General features: G+C 43.0%; 1 protein-coding gene across 2 annotated transcripts in view; it reads left to right on the plus strand.

The window, feature by feature from the left end:
- The window catches only part of EMCN (endomucin), a 131,520-nt gene extending 114,684 nt beyond the window's left edge, over window positions 1–16,836 (plus strand). Inside the window, exons 9-11 of one of the 2 annotated variants that reach the window (XM_075609167.1) lie at window positions 3,483–3,544; window positions 8,330–8,403; window positions 13,854–16,836. In XM_075609167.1, coding sequence (XP_075465282.1) covers window positions 3,483–3,544; window positions 8,330–8,403; window positions 13,854–13,859 — 142 coding nt within the window. In that variant the 3' untranslated portion in view covers window positions 13,860–16,836. The remainder of the gene's footprint in view (window positions 1–3,482; window positions 3,545–8,329; window positions 8,404–13,853) is intronic. The other variant, XM_075609177.1, reaches the window with a different exon arrangement.
- The last annotated feature ends 9,641 nt before the right edge of the window (window positions 16,837–26,477 follow it).

Raw genomic sequence — 26,477 nt, forward strand, 5'->3', positions numbered from 1 at the left:
TTACATACAAATAAGGACAAATATGTGCAGATGTAGTTATACACTAATAACTGATATTTAAAAACACTAATTATACATGACAAATACAGATAGTTCTGTTAATTTAAATTCTATTAACCTGATCGTCAACATGAGAAATGCATCACTAATAATTTCAATCAACAAATTGTGTCATATGTATGAACTCTTCATGCATCGGATGCACATTTTTGTCAACGTTACTTTTAAGCAATAAAATGTTGGTGCACACATTTGTTTCACTTATAATCGTACTACACAGGCCACCGTGTTTAACAAACAAAAGAAATCTCATTTAAAGCAGCATGAGTTTAATTAATCTCCAGCAATTCTATTGCTCTGGTTTTGTCTCAATTTTGCAGCAATACATCTTCAGTAATAATCCCCTGTCACTCGGGTCTTTTCCAACCCTCTTTGTCCAAGTCAAAAATAAGTATGGCTCAGATGCTACGTTGCAACATGGGGAAAATAGTGAAATAACCATATAATTCATCACGTGGTTTGAAACTTATTGAAGCAATATCCAAAAGATTATTAAAAGCTTTTTTACGACAATTGAATCTTGTGACAGACTCTGACAAACTTACAATGAACAAAATAATACAAAAAGAAGATGCTCTTAACTGAGTTTATTGCTGAATATTGCTTTTAATGTGCTTTCATTTTAACCCACTGGATAATTTTACTGGAAATAATGTTTTTGTTTCACTTGAGAAAATGATCAGTTCTGTTAAGATTTGTAAACACACACAATTCCTACAAGCTCTAACCCGAACACCCACCACATCTTTATACTATATTATCTTTTATACTATATTAGTGAAAGCACTGTATGTTTGCCTGCCTGGATGTCCGGTGTCCCTAGGGGAAATCTCATTGGTCCCTTGGGTCGCCCGCCCCCGCACACCTCTCATTGGCCTGAGGCGGAGTGACGGCCCACACACACACACACACAACACAGCAGCTCTATACACACACACACACACACACACACACACACAACACAGCAGCTCTATACACACACACACACACACAACACAGCAGCTCTACACACACACAACACAGCAGCTCTATACACACACACACACACACACACACAACACAGCAGCTCTATACACACACACACACACACACAAACACAACAACACAGCAGCTCTATACACACACACACACACAACACAGCAGCTCTATACACACACACACACACAACACAGCAGCTCTATATACACACACACACACACAACACAGCAGCTCTACACACACACACACAACACAGCAGCTCTATACACACACACACACACAACACAGCAGCTCTATACACACACACACACACACACACAACACAGCAGCTCTATACACACACACACACACAACACAGCAGCTCTATACACACACACACACACACACACAACACAGCAGCTCTATACACACATACCCTCTGTCCGCCCCCCTCCCCCCCCCCCTCACGTGCACCGTCCTGCACTGGCTCCGTACGGGAAGCGCGGCCCTCCTACCCCAGCCGCTCCCTTACCTCCCCGGCGCTACCACCCGCTCAGGTAAGTCACTGTGCGTCCCGCCTAAGCCTCAGGCCCACTGCGCGTCCCGTCTCAGCCTCAGGCCCACTGCGCATGCCGCCTCAGCCTCAGGCCCACTGCGCGTCCCGCCTCAGCCTCAGGCCCACACACACAGGGAGCTTCCTACCGCCGCTCAGCCAGACGCCACATCGAGCGGGCGCCGGGGGGGGGGGGAGCGCGAGTCTTAGGCCCACACAGGGCGCTTCCTGCAGCCGCCTGCACGCCTCACTCAGCAGGACGGCACATCGGGGGCGCCGGGGGGGGGAGTGCGAGTCACAGGGAATGGGGGGGGGGGAGTCACGGGGAATGGGGGGGGGAGTCACGGGGAACGGGGGGGGGCCACCAGCCGAACCAGCAGGGGGACGGACGCACGGAGGAGGGGGGGGAAATGCCCATACATAAATTATGACAATACATATGCCCACTGCTCTCCACCCCCCCCACTCCCCTTTCCCCCCCCCACTCCCCTTTCTCCCCCCCCCCGCTCCCCTTTCTCCCCCCCAGCTCCCCTTTCTCCCCCCCGCTCCCCTTTCTCCCCCCCCCGCTCCCCATTCTCCCCCCCTTTCTACCCCCCCCGCTACCCTTTCTACCCCCCCGCTCCCCTTTCTCCCCCCCCGCTCCCCTTTCTCCCCCCCCGCTCCCCTTTCTCCCCCCCGCTCCCCTTTCCCCCCCCGCTCCCCTTTCTCCCCCCCCCGCTCCCCTTTCTCCCCCCCGCTCCCCTTTCTCCCCCCCCCGCTCCCCTTTCTCCCCCCCGCTCCCCTTTCTCCCCGCCGCTCCCCTTTCTCCCCGCCGCTCCCCTTTCTCCCCCCCCCGCTCCCCTTTCTCCCCCCGCTCCCCTTTCTCCCCGCCGCTCCCCTTTCTCCCCCCCCCCCGCTCCCCTTTCTCCCCCCCCCTGCTCCCCTTTCTCCCCCCCCCGCTCCCCTTTCTCCCCCCCGAAACCTTTACAACAAATACTCACCTATTGTTCCACGAGTTATAAATAATACTACCTATTACGCATTTACATCCCGGGCAACGCCGGGTCTCTCAGCTAGTCATATATATTGTGTAAAAAGGTGTGCTATTGGGTGTGACCCAATGGTGACCCGATATTGGAAATGGGTGGTAATTATCTGAGGAAGGGGCTGTGTCTCCGAAACCTAATTTGGTTTGCTACAAGAATGAAGTAAAGCCTCAGTAATGTTTTTTTGCAACAAAAACTGTGTGCCTCCATCTTTTGTGTGTTCTATGTCTATGCCTTCAGTTGGAACATTGGGGCTTTGATGGGTTAGCCTGCACTAAGACTTTTATACTGTTCACCTTTTTGGCAATTAGTGTGCCTCTGTCTATCTATATAGTGCATATTGGATGTAGCATTGGGTATTTTTGTATTTTGTTGTATGCATTTGGTCACACCCAATAGCACTTATTTTGACAAATTATATCATATGTTGTAGTTAGAGCTTGGAGGGTTTGTGTGTGTTAGTAAATTGTTAACCGTTAACAGTTATTTGGAGTTTAGTGACCCTCCTCCCAGGGTTTAAGCTCATACCTCCCCACTTTTTAAGTAGCAAATTTTTCTGTACCTATGCAGGGCAGATCTATTGAGACATTTCTCCCTCTAATGCAGAGATTAATGAGAATTTTCACAGGTCGTGTTAGGACCTGCAGAGTGGTCATGCCGTGATGTGGCTGCAGGCTTATAACGCTTTGGCCAAATAGTTTAACTAAATGACCCTTACTTTATGAGAAGACAATCAGTTAAATATTTATCTATATATTTTTTGTCATATTGGATGTAGCATTGGGTATTTTTGTATTTTGTTGTGTACTGTTAAGATCTGTGTATGCAGAGCACTTTTATGATTAACAGAACAAATAATACATGTTTCTGTCTCCTTACTCTAATAGATCTGCTCAAAACAAGGAGAGTGTTAAACTGCTTTCTGTAAAAACATCAACTCCTGATTCTGGTAAGTATTCTAGACTGCTCTTTGTCACTGTAATCATATACATGTACATGTCATGTCATAATCATGTACAGTGGAATTACAAGTGGAGACTAAAATATCTAAACATTTGTCTGTGCTACTAAACATTAACATTACATCAAACCCCTCAGTATGGAAGCAGCTAAGGAGGATACTAAGATACACAGAAAAGGATCTGAACTAAAGGCAACACATAATAGCTCTAGTTAGACCGCACCCTTAGTATGCAATACAGTTCTGGGCAGCCTACTGTATAAAAACCATCAGAGGACTAAAGAAAGGGCAGATCAGAACAAGGGGGGAAGTGGGAGGGTGCTAGAGGCCATCACGAAGTTTAATACTGTTTTTTTTATTTACACACAGGCTACAACTATTTCATTTGCAGTCCTATAATTCACTTACTGCAAACAAACGTTTCTAAAATAAGAGGCAATGTTTAACAAGTTTACAGTTACACTACCTTAACTATGGCACAGACCTGCTTCATTTTAAGGCATTTACTTAAATGAAAGTTAGTGTCTGATTGAGCTCATATATCCTGTATCGAAGTCATTGACCTTTTAAAGAATACTTAACAGAGTTAACATCGCACCCGGCAAAAAATACTACGTCTTATTGCAGCAATTTTATGGGGGATGTCATCAAGATTGCGTTAATAATTTACCGGGTGCGATATTTGACCCATTGTTGCGATGCAGGAATTAACGCGCCCATTAATAACGTGTTTCTAACTGCTTCACCATTGCATTAATAATATTTCTATCATAGACTTCTGTAATATCTATTATTACCATCTTTGGTATAAATAACATTAACTCCATTGATGCCTTTGGCTACCAAGTTAAACCACAGAAATCAAAGGGGTTAATATACCAAAAACAAAATACACTACCTATCCCCCTTGGCTACCTTAGGCCTCGGTCCCGCTGCGCTCGTTGGCGCGGGCGGCGGGTCGCGAGTTCCCCACCGGCAGGGGAATCCTCGCGAGCCGGTCCCGGTCCCCCCTGGCTGCACAGAGCACTACACGCTGTAGCGCGTCAGCCGCTGGAGACACCAGAGAATGGTGTTTCCTAGCGTTGACGCGTGACGTGTGTGGCTGTGAGCCAATGGGGAGGGGAGGCTTCGGGAGGAGGAGAGGCTTCGGGGAGCGGGGAGGAGTGTGGAGTGAAAGCAGGTGAGTGCCTTTCTCTGTGTGTGTGTCTGAGTGCGTGCCTGTCTGTGTGTGTATGTGTATGAGTGCGTGAGTGCCTGTCTGTGTGTGTGTGTGTGCCCGAGTGCCTGCCTCTGTCTGTGTGTGTGTGTGTGTATGAGTGCGTGAGTGCCTGCCTGTGTGTGCGCGCGTGTGTGTGTGTATGAGTGCGTGAGTGCCTGCCTTTGTGTGTGTGTGCGCGTGTATGAATGAGTGCCTGCGTGTGTGTGTTTAAACTTACCTTCCAGCTCCAGCCCGAGTCCGTGGAGGGAGGGGGGGGGAGAGTAGCGGGTCCCTCCGCTCAAGCCACGCCCCCCCTCCCTGTCAAACCGCCCACCTCCCGATCAAACCTCCCACCTCCCGCCCACCTCCCGATCAAACCTCCCACCTCCCGCCCACCTCCCGCTCCGGCTCCCGCTCCCTACAGACCGCAGATCGCGGTCTGTGTATCTCAGCGCACCGCCTGTCAGCAGTGCAGGTGCGCTGACTCTGGGAGCGGGGCCTTAGCCTAAGTGGTTAGTAACTGCTACGGCAAACAAGGATTTAACGGCTTATTTTGGCCAAATGTATTTAATATCTGGGGAAAAACAGGGAATGTGTAAATGCATTTCCAGGTCTATCAGAATGTATTTTTCAAAGCCTGTATTCTTTATTCCCTGTAAATGCAATCCCACAGTTTAGTGAATCAACATTGTTCTGTAATGTGCTTTGTGTGTCAACCCTGCAAGAAAGCACATTAGATATTCCATTGTTACTGTCATCTATATGGAGAGGACTCTGTGATTTAATCAGCTAAAGTTCCTGCAGAGACAATGGTTGGGAGCCTGGAGGTGTTACAGACATTTGGTGAGAAAAAGTGAACAATTAGGGATGGGGATGGGCTCGTAGCAAGCCCTTTGGCTGTTGTGGAACCAAACTAATCCATGCTCTGATTACAACATATGATATCATTTGTCAAAAGAAGTGCTATTGGGTGTGACCAAATGTATACAACAAAAGACAAAAATACACAATGCTACATCCAATATGCACTATATAGATAGGCAGAGGCACACTAATTGCAAAAAAGGTGAACAGTATAAAAGTCCTGGTGCAGGCTAACCCATCAAAGCCCCAATGTTCCAACTGAAGGCATAGACAGAGAACATACCAAAGATGGAGGCACACAGTTTTTGTTGCAAAAAAAGATTGCTGAGGCTTTACTTCATTCTTGTAGCAGACCAAATTAGGTTTCGGAGACACAGCCCCTTCCTCAGATAATTGCCACCCATGTCCAATATGGGGTCACCATTGGGTCACACCCAATAGCACACCTTTTTACACAATATATATGTGTAACGGGTATTCCCTCTATCCCAATCACAGATACCGTGTGTGTGGGTGGAAACCTATGTGTTACCAGGTGTGGTGCAGTATACCTGTCAGGCTCACAGGAGGTCTGAGCCTCCGCCAGTGAGAGCCTGGGGTGAATCCTCTTGAATGTTCTTGGTTTCAGCGCCTCCACCTGTGTAGGGTTCTAGGGATTTAGAAGGTTGCCTACACAGGACCCGCATATACAATTACCACATACACAGGAATGTATATAACCACTTTACTAATATATGCAGGCAATTGCACACACTTATAACGTTCCCCCTAGGGAGTAACTCCACAGTCACCGTGTATCCCTACACTGTGTCCACAGCCCAACCCCCTTGTCCCGTGGTCAGCGCTGCCACTATGTGTAGTTGTGATATGTTAGGATACGTTGGTGCACATAGGAGGATACCTGCCAAGTGCTCCTGCACTCGGGCCTGCAAGCGACTTCAAAAAGGATCTGCCGCTTGGTGATCCCGTCTGATCCGATGTTTCCTCGCACGGGGCCCGCCAGGGGCGATCCCACCCTGGAGATAGTCTCTGTCTCTTAGGCACAGACTTGAGCCCAAGTCTCTTCTCGGGGAGCGCAGCGTCCGCTGTGTCCCTATCTAACACTAGTACTACTGTGACAGGGTCCCTAACCTAGGGCCTGTCCCTGTAGCACCACAAGCTGGGGAGTGAAGACCTATCTGGGGCCTAGTCCGTTCCCCTAGCTCTTCCCGGTCCTGACTGCTAACTAATACTCACAGCACCTGCAGCAATGCATTGCAACCTACTTGGTACCTGCAGCAAACGTGCTGCACACACACACACGATGCCTTCTTGTCAGCCCTCACAGCACCGACAGCCGTGACACTGACAAGACTGCATACCACATGCACCTAAGGGCAGGGTCCCTAACCTGGGGCCGTCCCTTATTAATTACCCACTAACCTAGTGGGGAGTTGGGGTCTGCCTGGGATATGGGGAACCTTACCACTTGCTCCCTACACCCGTCCTTCCCCTTCCTGCTCCCAGCTCCAACTGCCGTTGCTCTAAACCCGCAAAATGTATCAATCTGTCTGTCTAGGAATCCTGGTCTCTCATTGGCCACCTTGAGACACCTGGTGCCTGCCTCTCTATGCCTCATGGGAGTTGTCGTCCCGTGGAGGCTGTGTCTGTATTGGGGCCGTGTGTGCGATCCTACTGCGCATGCGCAACTCCCTAAGGGCTGCCACAACTTCCTAGTCTGTACCAATGGCGGCCCCCGCTAGCCGGGTACACCGCCGAGCCTCCCAAGGCTCGCAATGCTCCATGCACTGCACTGGCCCCCACCCTCTCATTGTGCTGGTGGGTCCGTCGCTGCCTCCAGCAGCACCCCGCGACCGCTCGGCACTTCGAGAGGGGGGTCTCTGGGACATGGAGGGCACCGGGGCTACATATGGAAAGGCAAAAATGCAGCACATAATATACATTGGCAAGATAAGCTAAACCAGCATGGAATATGTGCTATATTCTTACTATAAATACATTACAGTACATATTAGCCATTTAGTAGACCAAGTGGTCAACTAGTCATGGGTTTCCAGGACTAGCTGGCTAAAAAGGGGTTAATATCAACATTAAACTACTGTACCTACCCCCCTTGGCCACATTAGTGGCCAAGGGGGGTAGGTAATTTCTAAGGTAATCAAAGGGGTTAACCCCTACCATGCCGACCCCCCAGGAAGCATAACCAGCCTCTCCTGGGCAACTGCCCCCATCACTAACCCCCTACCCCCACCCACAATAAATACAGTATAACCCCCTCTGCCCCCCTCCCGTCTCTCTAGACACTATTATACTGAGACACTAATGGGAATAAAAAATAATAGAGGGATTGAATAAATGGGGGGGGTGGGAATAAGGAACTCCTTATTCTGCATATGTTGATATTTTGTTTATGTTACCTTTTCCTCTATATGTTTTGTCCCCAATCACCCTCTTGTTTGTAATATAATAGTATCCAGTGGTATCTTTTTGTAATGTAAACCTCTCTAAAAGTCTGGTTGCTCTTTTTTATTAAAATCTGTTAAAATATATATATATATACCACATATACTTTTAAGATGTATGGATAAAAAATATAATGGAGTTTTACAGTAATCTTTGAATTATTCCCTGCATGTTTAAAAAATTATGTACTAAAAGAATGACAAAGATACACATTTATAAATCCATATTCACTGTTCTTTGTTTTATAGCCGAGCAATCATCTCATAGAAAGAATAAACTTACACAGCTTGATGAGCCATCTCAGAATTCACACAATAACTATGTAAGTTGGTTATGCATATGTGTAATCATTATTTAAAGCAGCAGACCCATCTGCTCAATGCATGTGTATATATATAAAATTATTTTTTTACTTGCCTAAACTGGGGTTCCCTGAGATGCTCCACATTCGCATAAACTTCCCAAACCCCCCAGTACCTGAGATACCGGCACCTTGCCTGGTGGACACAAAATGGTCATGGTGAGGATTGCTCAACGGCCAGAAGATAATTGCAATGTCATGTGGAGATGAAGTTGCAATTTTCTATTGTTGATTCTGAGCCTAAATGTCAATCTTCTTTTTACCGGCACCCTAGGAGGGTGGGCAAAGAGCGAGATCTACCAGTTCAGGTCAAGTTAAATATATATATATATATATATTATATTTTTTAGAATCCCTTTGCTTTAACTCAAATGAGACAATTTTTCAGCATCTTATTGTTGGCTATGATGATTGTCATAACTAAATGCATTGTGTTAATGATTGTAAAAAATACCTTTATTGAAGTGTTCCACCAACAATTATCAAAATGTCATCATTGCTTAATTTCCAAAGCTTTAAGATATGTGACATGGTTATCTAATCTGTGAGGCAGATACAAAATAGAAGTAACCAAAGTGAGTGATAGAGAAAGAGAGTAAGATAATACAGTCACATTTTTCCTCTGCGAGCTCAATAGCTTCATCACCTCAAAACCCTTGTTCCTCTCATTTTGGTTCAATTTTGATGTTTGCTGTAGACATTTAAAAAAACACCCAAGTGTGTTATGGATGCTTAAATGTGTATTTAATGCAAAATATATGAATACTTACTTCTAAACCTTTATTTTCTGTTTATCTAAGCACTGCTTAGATATAAAACTGCTTCTAAATTCCAGGATAGTCAATTTCACCCCTCAGCATGGTAATGCTTAAAATACTGTACCTCATTCTCAAAAGACCACTAACACTTCCATTAGGTGATAATCCCTAAAGTTACTCCCACTGTGAAGTACAGTACAATATCTTTTTGTGATCCTTTGAAAGGATATTGTCTAAATAGATGTCTATATAATGCTTATCACTGTCAGGGGCCATGTGAAGATTAATTTTCATTTTGTTGTCCGCAGCTGACTTATCTGTAGGAAAAAGCATGCTGTATGCCACATGTTCCCTCTTTGATTACTGTGTAAAAAAAAAATTTATTGTGTGAAATATGCATCTTGCTGTATTCATTAATCCTGTATTGCATGTCCAAACTGTACAATAGGAGCTTTTATTTTATTTTTTTAAAGAAATTTGGCGCTGTCTTTGCAATTACAAGGGATCTGCAAAAACCATATGGAAATAAGGAAAACATACCCAATTTCATCCAGTAAAGCTGCGAGTTTGCAGTTCGCCTGTGATAGCACAGACAGGAATCTCGAGATATTTGCAAACACGCAGGGCCGCCAACAGAAATCATGAGGCCCAGGGCAAATGCAAGGAGCAGCCCCCCCCCCCCCCCCACCCCTCCCATAGCACACCTACCATGATTTTTTTTTTAGGGCGCAACTTTGACCTAAATGGCACTGTGGCGAGCACAATTTCACAGCTCGTGACCCCCCCCCCCATTTTACACCTTGCGGGCCCCCTCGATTTCCCTACCTTTTCCCATGTATTTCTCTCTCCTCCTTCTCACCTCTCACTCCCCCCCTCCATCAGTTACCCCACTTTCCCTCTATCCCTCCCCTACTCCCTCTTTTCCTCACTCGCTCCCCCCCTCTCCTCCCCTCTTCCGCAAATACACCCCTCTCACTCAATTCCCTTCCCCCTCACATAATTCCCCTCACAAAATATATACCAAAAAACCCCAGCAACCCCAATGCAAAATACTTCCCACCCCCAAATACATACAAAAAAATCTGCAACCCCCAAATATATACAACCCCCCACATCCCCAAATACATACAACCCCCCCAAAAAAACACCTCCCCAATACATATAAAAAAGATTTTTAAATTACATTTTTTTAAATAACACGCATATATAAAATACCCAATGCCTTATATAAAAAGCCCCAATGCATATAAAACCCCACCATTGCATATAAAAAAGCCCCAAGACATATAAAGAAGCCCCCACTCCCTCCCAATACATATAAAAAGATCCCCACAATACATATATAAAGAACCCCACTCCACCCAATACATATAAAAACACCCCTACTCCCCCCAATACATATAAAAAAAAGTAGGCATATCTTGGGGATGGTCAGGATTGGTGGCTGCGGGGTCCGGCGGCCGGTGGGGGGTCTGAGGAGCCACCTGGCTGGGGAGGGCACTGGGCGAAGGCACCAGAACTGGAGACGCGGACCACGGAGGATGGTGGATGCTGTAAGGGGGGGGAGAGGAGGAGAAAGGATCCTAGTAGGGACTGAGGGGTGGGGAAGGATGTCGGGCGGTAGGGCCTGGCTGGTGGAGCCGTGGGGATGCCAGAAGGTTCCTGGGGATGGTGGGGGGGCCTGGGGATGGTGGGGGGGGGACCTGGGGAGCATGGCTGCGGACTCGGGGAGAGCGCGGGTTAAGGCCCGGCCGCCCGGGCCCCTACTGTAGCCGAAGCGGCGGAGCCTGGAGGATGCTGGTAGGGGGAGGGGAAAGGATCCATAGGGTCTGGGACTGAGGGGTCGGGAAGGATGCTGGGTGGTAGGGCCTGGCTGGGGGAGCCGAGGGGATGCCAGTAGGGGCCTTGGGATGGTGGGGGGTCTGAGGAGTGTGCTGGGGACTCGGGGAGAGCACAGGGGTTTTTTTTCCTGACACGGCCCGGTGGTAGCCACGAGTGGCAGGGCCCCCTGAGTTACTGGGCCCGGGACACCAAACTTGGCAGACCCACCCTGTTGGCGGCCCTGCAAACACGCCTCACACACCTTGAAAATATACTTTTTAAAATCAAATAAATATATTTTACATATTAAAATGATCATATTTCCAGGGTGTTTCAGATGAAAGCTTTCAATTATTGATGCCTTGGTAATGCATCTTCAGTGCTCTCATTAGTGATGTCAGACTTTGTTGTACATTTATTATTTCCAGGTGGCAGATTTAAGTACACTGTTAATTCATTACTAGACAGGAGAACAAAATCATATAAAATGTAATGATCAGAGTTTACTGCTCATATCCCCAGAGTTTGATTGAAGCCTATGCAGCGGTCTGCAACATCACTTTGGTCTTGCTTCACTCATATTCTTATCTAATTTCCTCAAAGCAGCAGGAAAGTGGCAACAGGAGTTCAATAAGATGTAAAGTGGCAGCACCAAAGTGATGTTTAACAAATGTGTCAACTCTACAAATATCTAAATAAATGGAATTCAATGGAAGAAGCTGAAAACGATGTCTACCTTAGCCTGCAAGTATCAATGGATGGAAAACCTTTGAATAAAATCAATAGGAGAATGAAGATGAGATGGCACACATTTGGCAGAAACAAGACAATATTTTAAGGGAACATTCTACTGTATCTCAAGAAGAAAGTGTAGGAAAGGAACTAGTGTATTCTTCCTGTGCTCACATATGGTTGGCAAACTTGGACCTCAAATGCAAAGATAATTCAGAGGCTTCAGACAATGCAAAGAAGTATGGAGAGATGTATGTTGGGTATTACCCAAAGAAACAGGAAAAAGAATGAATGGGTTGAGAAGCAAACAAACGTCTGTGACATCACAAGGGTGAAGAAATTAAATTGGCAGTGAGCCGGACATATTGCAAGAAATAATGTCCATTGTTATACAAAGATAATACTCGACCAGAATCCAAGAGATATCAAAAGATGACGACCAAAAGTAAGATGCGAGAATTACAATTGGAAATTTGATGGAGTAAGATGGAGAAGAGAGGCTGGCAACCAAAATATCTGGAAGATCATTGGGGAGGCCTCCTGCCAGCAGTAGAATGATGATGGCTGAAGATGATTATTAGAGAGAGAGAGACAGGGACTTGGAATAAAGAATGTATTCTACAATACCGATCTTTCGGTCCTGCTTGGGACCTTTATCAAGGCATATACAAAACCAGTGAATAAAGACAACAATATATACCCTCCCCCAATGTCTGAAAACCGTGAGACGCTGCTGCACTTCTAGGGAGTTTTTCGGCAAATTGATACATGAAGAAAGAGAAAGTGAATCATTAAGGTTAGACAAATAAAGAACACTCAGAAAGAAAGATAGACTAAGGACAGAGGTAGACAATTAAGACAGTGAGACAAGTAGAATAATTACAAGAACCAGTGAAGTAAAGAAACAGAGAGTGAGTGGAATATAGAAAGGGAATCTGACACAAACCCAATAAACAGGTCACATGGGAGTAGAGGCAATTCGAACAATGACTGTAGGTAGGAGAAAGTGCAGAGAAAATATATCAGAATAAATAATTCTCTACACATATACTGTAAATTCTGGCCAGGTGAAAATAAAATTACCTCATTCTAACTACCACATGGATCTATAACTTGTATTACCTTATTGAGATGGAAATCTGGAATGGACTACAAAAAGGGCAACACATAGAATACATGCTTAACTGAAACTGTCGCTGGGAGGGCTCATTCACCTGTGACTATTGTTAGATAAATGTATTGTTTTTTATTTTACATTTTATTAATGACAGGTTTTTCCCCAGTCTCAGGAATTGTTTGCTGCCTGGCTTCTCCCCACAACTGCAATCCATTAGGTCAGGGTTGTAAGTAGCTGGAGTGGGAAGCTCTAGTAGTGCATTGTGAGTCACCATCATGGTCACCTTAGAAAAGGAGGTATCTGGACTAGATTAGAAATACCTTGCCTTCACTTACGGCACAGAGGCCCTTTATAGATTTGAAACAATGATCAAGTAATTTCAATTAAAATGTACAATGGAATAGTCAATGAAGAAGAATATCCCCAAAAATAAAGACCTGACCGATTTTGTTTTTTAGGTCGCACTACTTCATTAACAGTTAGTACCACTAGACACATGCCTCTGAGACAGCCATTAATGAAGTCATAATTTGCTGTAGTTGTACTTTGATGTATTACCGTTAATAATTTCTGCACCATTGTTTTCAGTACAGAGAGTTGATGAACTAAAATAATGAACAAGAGTTATGACTAGGACAGTCAGAAACCAAGAGACTTCTAAAGTCTCAATCAAAACAAAATTAGCATTTTGGATTGCTGTTTTATGAAAAAGCACCTGAGGTTTTTTACTTGCATTATTTATTGCCCAACTTTAGAGTAATATAATACACTTCTCATTACATTGACATAGTATAAATAAAGGATAAATAATTGTGAGCCCCTTTGGAAGAAGAATAGTGCATACAGGTTAGAAAATTCTGGTTGATAAATTGTGAATATGTTATTGTTTAAAAAAATGACGTAAAGATTATATACCCATACTACTGATATCTATTTTTCTGACTTTATATATTCACAATATTCTCTTGTATGTATTTCTTTAGATGTAAAAAGGATAGCTCCACCACTACAACTGGAATTCAATGATGAATCCTGACAACCAACAACATGAGTTTCTACAGTTATCAAAAAACAATCTTTTTTTTTTTTTTTCAAAACTTGGACACAGTTGTAAATTCTTGTTCTTTTCATTTGTATAATGATGTTGTGTAATATCTGTGAGTGGAAGTAATTGAGAAATATATACAGATGCTGCGGCCTAGAGTCGACCACATCTCGCAGAAAACTTTGAGATTCCTATAAAGAAACTCGCGAGGTAGCCGAAAGCAGCTAAATGGACCATCAGATTAACACAGCGGGCGTACCTGCAATTGAATGGGACTTGCGCTGTGTGAATCCTGCCGGGGTCTTCTACCTGTCTGTAAGAGACGGACAGTAAGAGATTGAATCGGCCACTCTACCTGCGCTCCTCTAACAGGCAATCGCAGGAGTTTTATTTTATTTTAATATTATAGTATTGTAACAGGGTGTCTCCGGACTTGAAATCAATGCTGTTCAGCTCTGGAGACCCCCTGCTACACTACTGTAATATTAAAATGAAATAAACCCCCCGTGATCGCCTGTTAGAGGCGTGCAGATAGACTGAATGAGTCACTCTATCTCTTACTGTGCATCTCTTACAGAACCCAGTAGGATTCACATGCGGTGTGAATCCGATGGGCCATTAGTCTGCTGTGGCCCATCTCGCGGGGTATTTGGTGAATTGGCCGTAAATTGGGCAAGTTGGATGGACAAATGAAATCTGCGTTGCTGGAGACAGTGTCTGCCACAATGTAGATGCAAGGGGGTGTATGCATCTTAATGGGAAGCCTCACATCGTTAATTCTCTGGTGCCACGGTTAGGTACCACGCGTGGCAGTGGCACAGATGACACGAAGTCTTACTACATCTATAGGCTTCCATGAAACATCCTTTAATTTGTAACTTTAGGCTGCGTTTATGTATAAGAACATGCACAGCTCCAAATAACTGAGTATTTAAAGATCATGGTGCAATCACTATTGGCTGGGAACAAGGACTGTAAAGGTGTCTCGTTTACTGAATTCATTTTATTCAGCAGACGTCACTGTGATCTTTAAACAATCCTCACAGAGGTCAATTTCATTTTAGCAGAATAAAAGTTAGGTATCATGCTTCTGGAATGAGAATGAGTAGTTTATATCCATAATACATTAAGGGGCTTACATTGTAGAGGACAATTGGGCTGGTTATTTTAGCCTTAAATTCCCATTGTTCTCAATGGGTAATTTTGACCGGAAACGTCACTTTGGATGATATAAAGGTTTTGTCCACTAAACTGTTGTATTATTATAATTATTGTTTATTTGTAAAGTGGCAACATATTTCCGCAGTGTGGGACAGTAGCACACAGTAATGATATCCATATAAATGCTGCTACTGCTATTTGGTAAGTGTATAGTAATAGATTAGCTCTTAATACTTTCATGATGAGACTTTGTATGATCCTATCATAATATTTTCCTATGCACGGTTTAAATGTTTAAACACACTAAAATCCAATGGGAATCCAGCATCAATTTAGATCCATTAGTCACAATCAGCTAATGTACCATCATTATTTAGACATGAGCATTTGGATATTCAGTAATAAGGGCCTTTGCGTTACATGGACAATATCTTATTGAGCTCAGCTGACTTCTTTACATTGGGAATGCACTGTGTGTTATTTTTCTGTTTAGCTGTATTTAGCACCAATCCAAAAAATACTGCTGCATCAAGCACATTTTCTCTTAAGATCAATCGAAATGATGCACTACATATTTCCTGCAGAGTTGCAGATGTATTTTTGGGGCAACGCCAGAAGATTCTTTACTTGCATCATTGTAGCGAAAAAGAATGTAAACGTGAGCGATAAAGTGAGGTTTTACCAATCTGGATCCATCACAGATAACTATTAAGATTTCTATCTTGGCCTCTGTGTATAATAATAAACATTCTGAGACATTTCTACTCTTGGATACTACCTATTGAGAATAGGAAGAAAGTATTCATTAGTTCATTAGATTAGAAATGTTTTAATTTGTAAAATGCTCTTTAAAAAAAAAAAAAGTACTTTGATCTACTTATCTGTGAATTCAATTGACTTGGCTTTGTCAGATTCCTTTTGCAGGTATCATTTTTCTTAGTCTGACATAACAGGCTATTCTTTGTAAATACTAGAGATGGACGAATTATTCACAAGCACTAATATTCGTGGACCTATCTGAGTCCGGACAAACCAACTTTTTTTTTTTTTAATTCGTTTTTACAAAGTATTCCCATTTTCTATGAATAATTACATGAATTTTCTGCCGATATTAGTTTAAACGATGGTAAAAAAAATATATGTTTATTTGATGTTATATGTAATATGTTTATGCAGACTATTATTGGAAAGTGGGTTTGTGAATGTTTTCACAAGTTTGTCAAATTCTTCGCGGATTGAACTTGAACACATTCATCCATCTCTAGCATACAGTATACTCATTTATCTTGAGCGCTTAAAATTACTGTTTACACTAGATACCCTGTTAATAGTTTAAAATGTTCTTCAATACATATCTTCTTACAGTTATAAATATAAAATATGATGTATAGGGCATGTTTGATTGCAAAATATTTTCTAGTGTATTTCCCTTGACATAAAAAAAGCTTTTTGGAAATCATTTATAATGCTTCAAAATGCTAATACCACAACTGCTTGCAGCTTTAGATAGATAATGGCCCATAATAGCTTGTTGTTTAGTTTTTACATGATTTTTCACTTGCACGTTGCTTGCCTAGAGAGATAGGTAAATGTATTCTGACATATGTAAAATCCATTCAATATATTATGAAATGTACTGAATACAAAGTATGTATGCAATATCAGTGTTACTCAAAAATCGCCATCCTCATTTACTATTTAAATTCTGGGTTCAAAGACACGAAACAATATAAGCAAATATTAAATATCTTCAACATTCAGTTTCAATGGTGTTTATTGCACAATACATCTTTCTGCTGAAATTATTTAGTGCTGTGAACAAAGAGATTTTCCTGGATTTGTGTAACATGCCACAGGGAAACTTAAAGAAAGGCATGCATCTCTATTCACATTCTCATTAGCAAATATTTTCTTTTTAAGTTATATTACAGAATTTGGGACTTATCCACTATATTGTATGGATGTAACTGTTTTAGTGTACCATGTTATTTGATGCTGCTTACTAAAATCACCATGACATTCTCTAAGGCAGGGGTGTGCAAACTTCCCCCCTGCACCCCTCTGTATGCACTCCCTCCTTGCTCGCACCCCCCTCCTTATCATGTCTCTGGCGTCAAATGGCGCAGTGGGGTCATGTGACATTACGTTGCCATGGTAACGTGACGTCACTTGACCCCACTGCGTAATTTGACGCTAGGTTGCCATGGCAACAAATCGCCGGAGACAAGGTAAGTGAAGTTACAGAGGTCTCACGCAATCCCCAGGCATTTCATTTAAATGCCTCGTGAAGAGCGTGGGGCCTCCGCAACAGCTGCATTTCCAACCCCCCCCCCCCCCCTCCCCACCGAAAAATGGCTCTAGGGCAGGGTTCCGCAAACTTTTGGTGCTGCGTTCCCCAGTGCTCCCGCACCCCTTACCTTTGTGACGGCGTTAAATGACACCGTGGGGTCATTTGATGCCCCGTTGCCATGGCGACGTGCTGCCCAAAGCCATTGGAGACAAGTTAAGTGAGTTACAGAGGCCTCGCGCACTCCCCGGCATTTCATTTCAATGCTTTGGGGAAGAGCTTGGGGCCTCTGTAACCGCCGAGCACTCCCCTGATCTAAGGTCAGCCACATAGAGGTGATCAAACACAAATCTGTACTCTACTGAACGCAATATCCTTGTGAGTTGTTGTTCTGTAATGTATCAAGATTTCCAGGCAATTGATATTCCCAGGGTATTCACTAAACATGAGTGTCACCCACAAGGTGTGTCATTTGAAGTGTCATTATTATTGCCTGCTTCAGTTTCGTTTTACTCAACGAGATATATTGGAACTGTAGTTTCACCTACACGAATGTGACGTTCTTGCTTCCAGTTTTCATATGTGAATTGTAATCTAGGAAAACACATATTTGATTGCTTACAATGTTAAAGCAGAAATTACTCTGCTTGAGTCACCCCTGAAATTCAATTTGTTTGATTTTTTTTTTACAGTATCTGGACTGGGGGGTCATCAGAGTAGAGGGAGGGAGACCCTTTTTTTTACTAGAGTCCAAAGTTCTATATTTCTCCTCAAATAACATGTTGGGAAACACCTGTGCACAAAAAGGATAACAACTGAGATATCTGAGAAATATGACATTAAGAGTAATTTAAAAATACTTTGCATATCCTATCCTCTCTTGCTGTCTGCCAAACCCATATTTCAGGGTCTAGAGGAAATCAATGTTAGCGTGGTTTCGAATGTCAGGTGGAATTAAAGTGTGTGAATAAAGCGTGTGAATGGTGGCCGGCAGCGGAATTACATTTGCTCAAATGTTTGCCTGGGAATCGAATTTTGCCTAATTTTGACACATTTTCCAATCTCTAACGCAGCTGAACTACACTAGGAATCCAGGAACACACAAACTTCCACCAATCATTCAACCTCTACCCCTCCTTACTTTATTATATAATACAGTAATCAAGCCACTGCCAATGCTTCAATAGTTAAAAAAAACATTTGGGTGTTTTTGTCTCTAGATCCACTTATTCAAAACATGGTATCTTCAAACTCCAAAGTTGTATTTAACAAGTCACAAACACTAGGTAATTTACTGTCACCTAGTATGTTTCATACTCAAAAACCGGGCTACAATAAAAGCTTGTTTCCACATTTAGTAGGTGTGATGGTGAAGGGGTAACCAGGCCCTCAATAAAGGTACAGCTCAACCCCGTTATCGCGCGATCCGATACAACGCAAATCCGCTTATAACACAGTTTGAGCATGGCTCCAGATTTGAAAACCTCAATTTTTCCACGTCGGCATCTAGATCTCTCTCCTCACTTATTAGGGCTGTGTCTACGTGCTCTCTTCTCTGCAGCTGTCCACATGCTCTCCTCGTTGTCGTGCGCGGCGTCATTTTTTTTTAAACATTAAATTCAATGCTTTATTGACTAACGGACACATATAATAAAAATAAAATAATAATTTATAAATTATTATTTTAATCTTGTACCATATCATACAGGAATTGAACCCAGGACCTTTCATATGCTAGTTAAAGTTTGTACCTCTACACAGAGGGATTGTGTGATGTCACAGACATCTAGATATAAACTTAACATCACAAAGTACACTGTGAAATATATTTATAGGGTATGTCTTGTCACACCAAGCTTATGGTGCAGAGGTAAGAAGTAAGGCATTGGTATCAGTATTATGGAAGGTCCTGAGTTCGATCCCTGCATGTGTATTTTACAAAATGTATTAATGTATTAATGTTCAATTCCCACATGGTGTGTGTATGTGTCTGTTAGTCAATAAAGCATTGAATTGAATGTCTCCGGAGCTGAACCACATTGATATCAGGTATGGGGAACCCCTCCTTTCTGAGTTACAGGCCCCGATATGGGGTGACGATATTGGATGTATCCAATGTCGTTTTTTTATGAATCTGCATGGATTACAACCGAAAAAAATCTGTTTACAGATTTTACACCGCAAAACGGATTTTGGGGGGGAAATGCAAGAAAATCCAAGGAAACGGATTTGGGTGGATTCACCCATCTCTAGTAAGAACCCCTCTTGACAAGTAGGTTTACCCCTCAGTTATTTTATCTCTGATTTGGCAAATCTATTTAATGCCCCACCTGCATAACAATATCACCACAAGTCAGAAACTAAAGAAAAGATGAAGCGGCATCCTCTAACAAGCCAAGCTAGATGTACTAATGTACATAAATGTACTGTATGCAATTTGAAGCATCAAATCTCTTCAGGAAAATTATTGCCATAATCAGCAATCCAAGATGAATAGTACTTTATACACCAATGTACCAATACACTTGTGGGTGACTACTTTATGAGTTCCCAAAAATAACACAATGGCTGTTTCTTATTGATTGGGATTTCTATGGCTGTAGTCTGCATCCTTAATTGTACATTTTTCCTAACAGTTTTGGGGTCGTGTTGGAATGTGAAGACTTAATTCCCTCACTGTGCAGGCTCAGGAGGCCACACCCTAGCTGTAAACTCTTCTAAGCTATTGGCAATTAGCTCCTAATTGGAAAAGGATTGTTTTTTAAAAGACAGGAAGTCAGCAGCAGATGGATAGCATATCCTGTGGTCAGTGCAAGGAACACACCTGACAATTCCCCAATAATGAATGTGCAAACATTTTTAACTGCTGGGTCGCTGAAAGTCAGGCTACAGAACATCAGTAAATGTAACCATATTTCGAGCCAATGCAACAACTGTTTCTCCAAAAAAGGCCAGGGGAGCGTGTCTGGTAGTCATAAAAAATAAATGAAAACATCACATAGTACAGTAATGTTAAAATACAGTGATTATGTGTGCGAGGCTCAAAAAATGACTACTCACATGAAAGTAGCCAAAATCAAGCAGCCATCCAACTTAAGGGGTGGATGTACCCTGTGATTATGCAGCAGCCACCAGCCACCAACCTCCAAGGGGCCTGATGGTAGGAGTGGATTCTCGGTGTTCCTCCTCTTGGGTATTGCTGGACTGAAACTCTACGCGTTTCGCCGTTGTATGCTTACGGCTTCGTCCTGATGAACATCGGAAGTCAGACAGTGTGGTAGACATATGTAGCCCTTGTTCCCCCGTACCAGGGAAGGAACTACCAATGCTCTATTACTGTTGGCAACCAGGAGGCCTGAGCCGCCACCACTGGGAGCCTGGGGTGATTCTGGTCCGTCTCGGTGCAGTGCCTCCACCTGTAAGGGTTCTCAATATGGTGGGATAGGCCCCTTACAGGAACAATAACACTAATACACACAGGTAAATAACAACAACCTTTATTGAACACAGACCACAGTACCCTGTACCCCACAGTATAACAATGCCCCAACCTGATACTACATGTGAATGTCTCCCAAGGTACATAGGGTACTTGACACCAATACCCTGATGTACTTTTCCCCCAATGTCAGGGCCCACCCAAAAGTGTAGGAGATAGTGCTATCCCATGGAGTTTTGGTGCACTTTGTTGAGGTACCTAGGGAGTACCCCAGAACTCTGTGTGGCCAACTTAGCCACAGGATCTGCTGATCAAGCAACATCATCGTCCTCCATGGCATCTGCCTCGGCGTTGGGTGAATTCCAGCGTGGATAATATCACCATGCAGGGTCTCTTACAATGGAGGTGGTCTGGTCCCAGACCACAGGCCGCAATCACTTTGCGGTGTCCTCACTGTGTCCCTGACACTAGACAATACAATGGGGAAGCATCCCTATCTAAGGGGCCTTCCCTGCAGCAACTACCAGCTTCTGTGAGCCGGGGTCTAGCTGGGGCCTAAGGGGGAATATACTAGGCCTAGTCTCAGAGCCACTAGCTCTGAGACAATACCTGCTGGATCCGGCTCCCTCTTCCGACTGGCATGGTTCCGCTGAGTGAGCCAAATTTATCAGTGTATTGCATGGAATTCTGGGAGCCCTATTGGCTGCTGTGGGTCAGGTGTCCCTACTCCCAGAGGCTCATGGGAGTTGCAGTTCCCCAGCAGAGCTATGGGTGTAATTGCCATCGCTCTTAGTGCACTGCACATGTGCCGGGTGTAGTAGGATAGCCGCCGCAACTCCAGATGTCATCTGCGCATGCGCGAGCTGCTACTGCGCATGCGCAGAATTTGGGCAAGATGGTGGCACCCTCGGCAGAACGCCGGTGAGCACTCGCCCGCTCCCTGCACTGCAGCAACCTCACAGCTGTCCCCCTCATGCAGCCTGGAGGTAAGAGGGGGACCTGGCTACACATAGAAAAGACTGTTGAGTAGTTTGGGGCCTTGATAGACTGTAAATCAAAGAAGAAGAAAAAAGGGGAAATAAATTGAAGTTGGAGTTCTTTGGCAGTGACAAGAGTATTGAGATGTCTGAGGAAATGTCACCCAAAACGCAGTCCAGAAGACTGCTACAAGGCCGATTTTTCTCCTGAAAAGGCAGGGGATGTTTAAATGGCTGAGTAAAGGCAGAGCTAGACTGTTACAGGGAAGGTATGAGAGAGGGTAAACTGTTAACTCCAAAAATATATGTCCATAAAAATAGGGTAATGTTTATGTTAATAAACAACATAAACAATTGCTCGCTCACAAAAACATGCAAGATAGGCAATATATAAAAAACAGGAAATAGAAGCCAAATTAAAAAATGTAGTCATATGGAAATCAGGGGGATCTCATACAGTAGATAGGCATGTCCTTATGGAATTGTTTGTCTCTTAAACCAGTTGGAAGGTATACATTCAGGGTGAAAGCAATCACTGTTGGCAGAATTAGAATCCAAGTTAAATCTGATTCATGAAAAGACTTAAAAAAGCTCCCAAAATGTGATCTCACTCCAGACTTTGACAAGGCCATTCTAAAACGTGACATTTCTTCTTCTGCAGCCATTCTTTTGTAGATCTGCTTGTATGTTTAAGACCATTGTCTTTCTGTCTGACCCATTACTGCTTCAGCTTCAGCTCACGGATGGATGGCCTGACATTCTCCTCTAGAATCTTCTGATATAATGCAAAATTCATGGTTGTGTCAATGATAATGAGCCATACAGGTCCCGAGGCAGCAAAGCAGCCCCAAACCATCACACTCCCACCACCATGTCTGTCCAGAGAACATTGTTCCAGAAGTCCTGTAGCTCATTCATGTGATCTTTGGCGAATTTCATACAGGCAGCAATGTTCTTTTTAGAGAGCAGTGGTTTCCTCTTGACTATCCTGTCATGAACACCATTCTTGTTCAGTCTTTTTCTGATTGTTCGTGACTCAACAATCACATTAGCCAAGGCAAGAGTGGCCTGCAGATCCTTGGATGTTACTCTCGGGTTCTTTGTTGACTTTCTGGATGATTTGCCGGTTTGTTCTTTGAGAGATTTTGGTAGGACGACTGCTGGGTAGAGTTACTGTGGTCTTGAACTTTCTCCATTTGTAGATTATCTGTCTGGCAGTGGATTGGTGGAGCCCCAAATCCTTAGAAATGGTTTTGCTCTTCTCGATCCACTAAAAGGGATTGGAGGCATGTCGAGGCTTTCAATGTTAAAAACAAAAAATCCATGTATTAGGCTAAGATATGTCTGTATAATTGTATAATGTACAAATGCTTAATAAAAAAATTTGAAACAAAAAAGAAATGGTTTTGTAACCCTTTACTGACTGATGTGCATCAATACCAGCTTTTCTGAGGTCTTCAGAGATTTCTTTTGATCGTGGCATGATGTGTTTCCAAACACATGTATGGTGAAGACCAAACTCACAAAGTTTCTGATCTTTATATAGGATGGGACCTCCCAACCTTACATCTGAAAATGTACCTAATTATTTAAACCCCTAATTCTAATTATCGCATTTAATTTAGCTGATAAAACCAGGGTTTCACTTACTTTTGCACATATCCTGACTCTTAATTACTCATTGTTTGTCTAATTCATACATCATTTTATTTCAAAAGACATGGGATTGGTTAATATAAACCCTATTGGATATTATATTACATCAATGCTCATTCTTCAAGGAAGTTTTCACCTGTTGAATGCAATTATGATGTAGACAATCGAGAGCTTTGAGCTGTGAAAATGGCCCTGGAGGAGTGGAGGCATCTCCTTGAGGCAACCTCAGTACCAGTCACTATACTCACTGGCCACAGAAATTTGGCGTATCTCAAAGGAACTTGCAAGATTAATACTCGACAGGTAAGATGGGCACTCTTTTTCAGCCGATTCAACTACATTATATCATATCTTCCTGGGTCTAAGAACGTGAAGGCGGATGATCTTTCCTGGTAATTCTACATGGAGGACTTGGATACTGCTGAAAAGGGTTCTATCATTCCTTTTTCAAGGTTCATTGTTGCAGTCATCCCTACTACCCTCATCGTTACATGAAAGCTCAGTCCAAGTTACCCACAGGGCTTTTTTCCCCCTCAGTCTAAGATATTTGTTCCCTCCCCTCTTCATCAAGAATTTATTAAAATGGGGACACGAAGGTCGTGGATCATCCGGGTGTCTGTAAAACATTGGAGTTTATCTAGAGGACCTTTTGGTGCCCCAAGTTAAAAAATGATGTCAAGGTGCAGTGTCATGATTCCCCCCCGCAGTACTCCTTGCAGACCTGCAGGGGTGCACAGAGGAGTTATGTTCTGGCTCTGGGTCGGTTGGAACCAGAACTGTCCATGAGGCCAGCTGCCATCTTAGTTTGGGTATAAAACCCCACCCAGTCTGTTAGTTTCTTTTCTTGTCAAATTTTCTGTTTTAATGGTCAGCAGTCAGGTTTTCCTTTTTTCCTTAGCCCTGAGTCTTTCCCTGTTTCCCCTTCACCTGGTTTCTTTCTAGTTCTGCAGATCTACAGGTAACTTATTGTCTTTAGTCACACATAGGGAACTAGCCCCACAAAAGTGTTGTGATACCTGTAATTTGTAGACATACTGTACACAGTCAGTTTAACAATATATGTTCAATAGTTGTACTTAAGAGTAAGTACTTCTTGAGAAAGTGCCTTCTGACGGGAAACGTGTGGGAGGAGATTTTTGTTTTGTTCGTAGTTTGTTTTGTGTTTTTTAGCATGTAATTAATAAATCTTTTTTATTTTTTGAACAATCCTGTGAGTTTCTGATGTTTTTTCATGGGTCCGCTGTCCCACCAATCTCCTGTGCTTTTGCTGTCCTACTCTCTTTATTTGAGCGACGCGCAGGGGCTATACTGATTAGCTGCATCTTACACTTGCCTCAACGCTGAACGCTGAAGGCTGGCTAGTTTGACCGGAGACAGTGTAATGTGTGGAGTAGGAAAAACTCCTCACCGTGAAGATAAGAGGCATGGGGAAGAAACTTCCAAGTTTGTTCTTGGACTCAGAGGTAACATATTTACTCTCTCCGGATTACCTACATTGGTCGTACATGCTCCCCCCTGAATGCCCATCTTTTTTATCTGTCATTCAACCTATTTGGCCATTTATATTTCTCTACTATGGATCTTGCAGTCTTATATAGTGCTTTTCTCCCAATGGGACTCAAAGTGCTTCATGGTTACAGAATACTGCGCGGCATGCAGCACATGTTACAGTCCCTACCCAGAGGAGCTTACAATCTATGTTTTTGGTGCCTGAGCCACAGGGAGATAAAGTGACTTGCTCAAAGTCACGAGGAGCTGACACCGGGAGTTGAACCAGATTCAATTGCTTCAAACTCAGCGTTATTGTTATTAGGGTCAGTGTCCTTACTCACTGCACAGCTCCTCCTCCTTATTGGAATATGAATAATCTTACTGAGAGAGCATCATATCTATGTCACAAATAAATAATGTAATGTCTGCAGAGTATCCTTTTTCAGGCTGTAAAAAGAATCATAATGTTCTGCTCATGAACTGACATTTTAAGACATGTTTCAAGAACTGCACGAGGGGTCTTCCATGAGTAGCTGCTGTCTGTAATGTGTTTGAGCAGCAAATGTAAAGCATATACAGTAACAGCAGCCTAGGTTTAAAACAATGCACTGTATTATTGTATGCATATATAGAACTATGATCTAGTAGGGAACACTCTGTGCTAGGCTAATAATTTAAACCCAGATTTTATTAAGATATTCAATATTACGGTACATTTTGGTTGCAATGTATTTATGCTAGAGACACTGTGCTTAAAATTACATTATCATTCTTGCTGCTGTCAGTTAGCTCTTTCTAAATTTCCAACATCATGATGGATTGCTCAGCTGCCTACTGTACATGATCCAATTCAAATGTGTTTTATTTCTGCTGAACAGCTTGGAAAGCCACGATAATTTGTAACCACTTTGGGCAATGCAGTTCTGAGGGAAGAAAGGAAAGGCAGCATTTTCTTACATCAGTCTCATTAACTCTGAGTGCCCTGGTAGGCTGTAGCAAACTAAAACTTATTTTTGCAACCAGAGATGTCTCCTGTAACAAGTGGACTCATTTATTTACTTCTGTTTAAAACTTTTGCATACATGAATATTCAGTACGAAGTATGATGGATGATGTGTCTATCAGATTCGTTAGGCTAAAGCTTTCCAGGCACATGCTTTATTAAACCTGTTGCTGCAATATAACACCCAAAGAAACTCCCTAACATAAATTACCATCTGGAAAATATCATCTCTAATCGTTATAAAGAGGTAACCTGTTTTAATATATTGTTTTAGTCAGAGCAAATGTTGTTAGATTTACATTCTTGTATGCTGAGACACTGTATGACTATTAACACTATACATTTCTAATTTTGCCTGCTCAGAATAGAACAGACATCTCTATTTTATTGTTGATCATAATATTTATGCATATCACATCCAACCTAGAACAATAATGGTAAAATGGATTCCTGCAACAAGTATCATGGAATGTGATTCCAGAAAACAATGTCCTTTAACCCCAACTGTCTTGAATCACAAAAGTCAACAAAGGCAGCTGTTTAATGTG

This window comes from Ascaphus truei, chromosome 1 (assembly GCF_040206685.1).
Source record: "Ascaphus truei isolate aAscTru1 chromosome 1, aAscTru1.hap1, whole genome shotgun sequence".
Classification (NCBI taxonomy): domain Eukaryota; kingdom Metazoa; phylum Chordata; class Amphibia; order Anura; family Ascaphidae; genus Ascaphus; species Ascaphus truei.